The 7,413-nt window shown below is 45.2% G+C and overlaps 1 protein-coding gene across 1 annotated transcript; it reads right to left on the bottom strand.

Moving 5' to 3' along the window:
- Positions 1 to 427: 427 nt before the first annotated feature.
- On the bottom strand, positions 428 to 719 carry LOC102520135 (60S ribosomal protein L39-like). Its single transcript, XM_032466600.1, has one exon. It carries the CDS (start codon positions 649 to 651, stop codon positions 496 to 498), a length of 156 nt encoding a protein of 51 aa, XP_032322491.1. The 5' UTR covers positions 652 to 719; the 3' UTR covers positions 428 to 495.
- Between the last annotated feature and the right edge of the window lie 6,694 nt (positions 720 to 7,413).

Below are 7,413 nucleotides of genomic sequence, written 5' to 3'. Positions count from 1 at the left end.
CTGAGGCTTAAATAAGTTGAGGGATTTGCCCAGGTTCATTCTGCTAGTATGTTGGGATTTGAGCACAGATCTGCATGATAGAAACTTACTTTTTCTTAAGATTTTCTATTACAAAACTGATGAATATTCTTATAGATAAGTATATAATCACAGCTTTTATTTTCCTTTTTTTGTAGGTTTTTTTAAAAAATTTCATTTTATTAATGGAGGTACTGGGATTGAACCCAGGACCTTGTGCATGCTAACCATGTACTCTACCACTGAACTACACCCCCCCACCCCCCAATTATTTTCTTTCTTTTTTTTTTTCAACAAAAGGTCTCACATATTTATTACTGAGCAAAAGCAACAGAGCAGACATGGCCACAAAGAGAAACTCCATATTCCCAAACATATCCAGCTGTTCATGCAATAGCACTATCTTCAGAGTGATACGGTAAGATGCAGAAGAACTTGACACAGCATAAATATGTGCGCCACCTCATGTGCGGCTCCTTATAGACCCAGCTTCGTTCTTCTCCAACGTCTTCTCTTGGAGTTGTACCTGATTTTATTACCAGTTTTCATTTGAATCCATTGGGGAATGGGACGATTCTGCTTTTGTTTCTTGGCCAGGAATCGATTGATCCTGAAAGTCTTGTGAGAAGACATGGCGAGGACCAAACTCAAGTGCACATACGATGGCGGAGAAGAGAAGAGAGATCCCAATTATTTTCTTAAAATGAATTTCTAGAGGTAGAAATCCTAGGTCAAAAGGTCCCCACATGTGGATAGCTTTGAATCCACATTGCCAAGCCCCTGCAGAAAGGTTGTAGCCCCTTACACTTCCATCAGCAGCATATGAAATCTGTTTCCCTGCATTATCGCCAACACTGGATCTTATCTTTTCTCCCCCCACAACTGCAGAGGTGATAATAATATTTTCTTTTACATACATATGACTGATTACCAGTTAGAGCTGACCATGTTATACAAGCCTGTTTCCCAGCAACCCTCTGGCTTCTGCTGATGTTTACTGCTCTCAGGCCTGATCACCCTCACCTGACCCCTGTCATTACAAATACTCATTCCTTGCGGCAACAGGTCCAGTTTAGAATGTAAACTGCATAGAGTTCTTAAATAGAATTAAAAAGTAATAATAGTTTTAAAGTAAGAAATTAGATCTTGGGTGGTTTCTATATCTGAGAGACTGTGGAAGAGCTAAAATATTGGGAAAAATTGGGAGGGGGGCAAGGTGGGACCGTGTGCTGACAGGACCCTGTATGTGACTCTATATGTGTCTATGACTTGAGAGTATCCAGTTCCAAAGAATCCCTCAGAGGTGCAAGGAAGGGGGAAGGGAGACTGCTCTGTAAAATATACTTCGTGGTCCATAATTTTCAACTCAGCTACTTTTTAAATAAATCGCTTTTTCTTTTTTTTCAACAGCTTTTCTGTTCTTCCTTTGCTCTTCAATCTGGGAAGACAGCTGATAAACTGGCCTTTGCACATTTGAAAGCAGTAGAGATATTTTGTTATGCCAGCAATGCTAGTTGTTGTAGAAAGATTAGGAAATAATGACAAGCAGAAGGAAAAATAATTAAACTGATAGAAATTCCTCCCACTGTGCTCTCAGATAATTATTACTGACATTTGCTGATTTTGGTTTCCAGATATTTTTATTAAAAATTTTACATAATACATTTTTGTAATCTATTATTTTCAATTTCAAAAAAATTAGTTTTTAATTGATCTTGAACATCTTTCTAGCTTCCTAGTTGTCAGCAAATGTTGATCTATATCATCATTTTCAATGAATTAATTTTCATAAAATTCCATTATATGTATAATTGTAGTCAATTTACTTAATCTCTTATTTTTGGACTTTCAGGTTATTTCTTAGTTTTTCTTTTTACTATAATTAGCAAGATCAAAAGTATTATACATATGTATTTGTGCACTTATCCACTATTACTCTAGTATAAATTCAAAGTGGGGTTACTAAGTCAAAGAGGATGCACATTTTTAGCATTTTTGAGATGTATTTCTAATTGTCCAAACATTTCCCAAACCACTTTATCTCCGCAACAGAGTTTTAACTCATAAATGAACACTGGTTTTCACTAACAGTGTTCATGCTGAAATAAGCAAGAAGGAAGTTACAGGTTTTCTTTGGAAGGATAGTTCCCCAGGAAAGGATATTACTCAAGAAAGACAAAGTGAAAACAAGTGATAAATGAAGGGAGGGTAGATTAACATCTAGAAAGTGAAGAAGCCTGCCTGTATTCACGGGGGAACTGAGCTTCTAGAAGCTTCCATTTGGCTTGGACTCTGGTTAATGGCAGCAGCAGTCCCAGGGCTCTTGTGTGTACTGCCTACATTTGCACCTGTCTCGTTCCAGTGCTCCTATTAGCACTTATCCAATGCCAACTTTTTGTTCAGGTGGCTCTTGTGGGCTAGTTGTTGCTTTGGAAAGGAGCTAATGCTTTCAAAGTTCCCTTCCAGCACGCAAAATTTCTGTTGGTTGACAGAAGAAATGATTGTATCAGAAGAAGAGCCAAGTCAGAGATGGACATATGTGGACATGTGGCTGGCACAGATGTCAGGAGAACTGGGTGTCCTCTCAAGAAGACCCAAATCAGAAACAACACAAGAATCCTCTCCAGGAACATCAACAGCCCCCTTCATCCACACCCTGGTCTCTTAACTCAACAGGCCCCACACCGAGCTCATTATGATTTCCCATGGGCGCCTGCTCTGGGCTTCGCTGACTGGCATCACTGTATCTTAGAGCCTGTGCAGGAAGCCCCATCTGTTTGTTACCCCTGATTTCTCACTCTCCTTTACCGCCAACATCTAAGCTGCCAATTATTTGCAACCGTTCAATCCTCAGAGTGTCTCTTTCCTCCTTTCCTCCCTCACAACCCTGGGTGTAGCCACCGTGCATTTCGTCTGTGAGAAGTTGGCAAATCTGTCTTCCCACGAAAGTTCAAAAAATGTCTCATGGCTCGACTAGGTCTTCAGAGTAACGTTTCCACTCCTGAGTAAGACACGACAGGCCCTCCAGAATCTGGCCCCATCCTTGTTTCCAGCTTCATCCTTGCCCATCCCTACTTGTGTTCCACACATCTGGACAGCCCCAGCAATTTATGCTTTTGTTCCAGTGTTTTCCCTCACTGTTCTTACTCTGCAGCTCAGTCTGCTGAAGCCCTTCTTATCCTTAAAGGCCCAATGCAAACATTAATTCTCTGTAGCTTTCTCCAGGCAAAATTAATTATCCTCTCTTCTGTGTTCCCATAGTGTTTTGTCTATACTGCTGGGGAAACATTTATCATGGTATTAGCTGCCTCCTAATAAACTAGGAGTTCACTGAGGACACGGAATATGTCTCATTTATCTTTGGATTCCTAGGGCCTAGACCAATGCCAGGCATGCAGTAGATGCTTAGTAAATATTGCCTGAATTGGACTGAGTCTGAAATAGATTCAGTTCACTTGACTCTTATCGGGTGCCTTTCATACTGCCCCAAAGCAAAGACTTGCATGGCCAGGATGGATATTACCACAAGGCAGAATGGGCTAATCTCTCAACTCTCCACCAGCCATTTCTGCTACCTGTTGAAATTCCACTGGAAGCTAATTCTTTGGAGGTATGATATTGTCTCTAGTTACATTACAAATATCTCTGGGAGGGATTCATCTTCACCACAATTAACCCTGCTAAAGTTTTCATGTTAGAAGGGAACTTAGAAGCAGTTAGCTTTTTCCTAAAGCAACAACTAGCCTACAAGAGCCACCTGCAGGAGTTAGCATTGCCTAAGTATTAATAGGAATGGTAAAAGAAGACAGGTCCAGAGCAGGGGACGAGGAGGTTGGTAAGGGCCAGTCCTGCGTGAGGTACCGTGGAGGAAGGTACAGGCAGCAGGAAGGCACAGATGCCAGGGGAGGGAAATGTCCACGGGAGAAAGGAATTATAAGGTGGGAGCAGGGAGGCAGCAAAGAAAAATTCCTCCTACTTCTCAGTTTGGTCCTATGTCTTCCCTGTGTATAGGACTGGTCCCTATTTCTCATTTCCAAACACCTCTTTCCGCTAGAGTGCCAGAAAATTCTCAGGTAATTTTCCAATTTTCATTCACCTTAATCTTAAAAATAAATACATACCTCATGGCATTTTTAAGAGGGGTGGGTGTTTGATGAGATGAAATGAGTGACAATAGGGTGTCACAACTCCAGAAAGGTTTCATATCGCTGGTTTAGAGTTTCCCAGTGAGTAGGAGTTTGATGAACTGAAAAAAAAATGAAATGGCTTCCAAATCACTCTGCCCTACTATGCTGATTGGCAAACACATAACCTTCCTACACTGTTGAAAAGCTCCATCCCTGGGGTGAATGAACCCTGCAAATCTAGTGCTTGGCGCTCACCCAGCAGTTTGAAAAAGACAGTGAGAGGAAACTTTCCCAGTCAATTGATAGCAGCGGGACCCTAGGGGAGGGTGCGACCAGGCAGCGTAATTTGGACAGGCATCCAGGTTACCGCACAAAGCGTCCCTGGGAACTCTTAGGACAGCAGCAGTCGGGGGCCTGGCCTCACATTTCACTCTAAAGGAGGCCACCATCTAAATGGGCTGAGATGCTCCTTTCTGGTTCTCTGTATTCAGAGGTTCACAGGCCTAGGAGAAGAGAGAGAAGGATAAATCAGCCTTATTCGCACCTGTTTACTCTTGAGCTTGACTCTGAAGCAGCAGTGGGTGATGTCTTTCAAGACTGGAAGAGGCTAGAAGCTTCCTCCTACTTTTGAAGACAATTCATGACTTAACTGCACATTTTTTTTAGCTCTGGATTATGTAGGAATCTCCTATATGTGACTGTTACCTTGGAATAATACTTTGAATTGTGATCTCCTTGTCTCCAGGGAGAGAGTTTGAGGAGCCCACTAGACAGCAGGTGGTGGTGTGCAGACATCCCTTCACAGACGCCCCGCTGAGGCCCAGACGCCTTCTGTAGCCTTTCCTCATCTCTGGGGAGTGGCTACCTCTCCCTTCCTGGTTTCGCTTTTTCAAAACTCTTCATAGCTACTAACAGATAGGATAAGGGTGATGTAGATCAGGGCTTGGCAAACATTTTTAAAGGAATGGAACCCTTTTTCCAGATGAAATCTATACCCAACCTCGGTCTATAAAACAGGAGAGAAGAGGTCCTCTGGTTGAACTGGGATGGGAGCCAGGAGCCTGGAGCCTTCACCTGACCTTCTAAGCCCCAGGAAGCAAATCTGCCACGAGTTCTAGAATTCTGCCATCACAATTCTCAATCTCCGAGGGAAATTTTGTCATCTGGCATTTCAATGGCTGTTTTCAAATGTTACAAAAAGATTGGCCGAGCCCCAGGGGGAAGGGCAGGCACCTGCGTCTGGACTTGTGAGCCAGTGGGTATGATGTGAGTGACCGCCACTCGCCCCGCTCAGCCGCTCTCGTCCGCCCGTCCGCTTGCTGCCGACACCACACAAGGCTCTGGGTTGAGCAGAGGCCTCGGGAAGAACAAAACGATGCCAGAGAACAGGAAGAGTGTGACACACGCCTGGCTCAGGTCAGATGGCACAGTAGCTTTCCTTTCCCAGCTGACTAAGGACGCCTCCCACCCCGCTGCTGGCTTGCTGAGGCCTGTCCCGACAGCTGACGTTGGATGGTTATGACGAGTCAGTTTTCTCCCTAGGAGCTAATGAACACGCAGCAGATGCATACATGCAACCCCGCAAATTCTCCCAAAGACTCCAGGCCAGGCGGTCTCCTTGTGTGAACACCCCTAGTGAGTAGGGCCACACAAAACAGCTTCCATGCCAGCCAACTAAATAATTCAGAACAGTTGTGACTTGGGAATTTTCTGGAAAAGAGAGAGGAGGGGGCTATCCCTCAAGGAGCAGAGGGAGCTGCTTTGGTATTGGAATCAAAATGAAATGAAATGCATTCTTTGGAATCGATAAACTCTGTTCCCCAGACAAAGAAGGCACGAAGTCAGGCCTGAGCTTTGGGGCTGATTTTCAGGTGCCCACAGGCTTTTTAGCAAAGGAGGAAAAGCCATCCGGCCTGTGCTCCTCTCTCCCTCACTGATTAGGCCTAGTGGGTTCACCACGTTCTCAGCACAGTTGGAGACAGGCTCACTAATCATCCTGTTCCCTGAAAACTGACCCGACCAGAAGGACTTGTGCCAAGAGTGTTTCTGCTTGTGGTGGTGGGGACAGACCATGATGCTGCCCTGATCAAAGGCATAAGCTCCCCGAGTGAGGGGGCAGCCTGGCCACTGCCTCCTCGCTGAGGGGTACTCGGCCCCAGAGCCTCAGCCCAACACTCGGGTCTTCCGAGTCACACTCAGTACTGTCCTGAGAGGCAGCTTAAGGGAGAACAAGGGAGATTCCAGTATCAGAAGTCAGATTGAGCTCAAGTCCCAGCCCCTGTAGAAAGGGGATTATGACCACACCTACTTCATAGAGTCATTGCAGAGAAGGAATGAGCTAATGTATGCAATCAAGCAGGGCCCAGCACACAGTAGGTGCGCCACGAAGGTGAGCTGCCCTTATCTTGACACTTGGATCTGCCTCCCCTCCCTCTCAGCCACACTGGGGCCACACTCTAGCCATGATTTCTCTCAGGTGCTGAAAACAGGGGCTGCATCTGGCTCTCCAACCCCTGTCTGCCCACTGCATCTCCAGAGCTCTATAGTGTGACGTCTGTCCTGGAAAAGTTCCAACCTTCCTGCTCCAGGACTTGCTGACAGTCACATCCACTTGGGATTTGGCTGGAAAAGTCACTTTTCACCCCTGGTCCTGAACTGTGAGGGAGAACAGTCACGTGTTCTAGAATTACGAGCCTACGTTTCTCCAGTGACCATGAGTTGCCAGTGTGAGCGGTGAGTTCATGGTGGAAGAGGCCCCGCCAGGCACTCACCGAGTGGATTGCTGGAGCTTGCTGAGGTAAGCAACGTGCTGGAAATTTGGGAGTAATGAACTCTTAACTTTTACTGCTTGGCCTCACGCCCTTCAGCCAGTTACTTCTACGCTCTGCCTTTCCAACATGGGGATAAGCTATCTCTGAGATTGTTTTAAGAAGAGACACTAATGAAAATGATTACCAAGTGCCTCTCTAAATAGAAAGTATGGTAGGCATAAATGCTTTCTGTAATGGAATTCAGTCTTTCTTCCTCCTTTTGCAACCTGAACCACAGAATCAATACTGTTTTTCCAAGTGCAGCATCCCCAGGACAAGATGTGAATCCATTCCCTGTGCTGGGCCTGCCCTCGGATGGGGAGTGGCCCTGCCCTTTGGAGTACAGGTGTCTGGGGCGGGGGCTGGCTCTGCTGTGGTTAAGTGCCCATCCCTTCCTGGGATTCCAGCCAAGATACCAGGGTTGCACATTCCTCTAATTTCAGAGGAAGCTTTGTTTA

The sequence above is a fragment of the Camelus ferus genome, chromosome 23, assembly GCF_009834535.1.
Source record: "Camelus ferus isolate YT-003-E chromosome 23, BCGSAC_Cfer_1.0, whole genome shotgun sequence".
Classification (NCBI taxonomy): domain Eukaryota; kingdom Metazoa; phylum Chordata; class Mammalia; order Artiodactyla; family Camelidae; genus Camelus; species Camelus ferus.
Note: the sequence above shows the minus strand (reverse complement) of the source record. Positions and strands in the feature narration are given on the sequence as shown.

What these genes read in the sequence shown, in the direction of transcription:
- LOC102520135 (XM_032466600.1), bottom strand. Translation starts at nt 651, where the DNA reads ATGTCTTCTCACAAGACTTTCAGGATCAATCGATTCCTGGCCAAGAAA.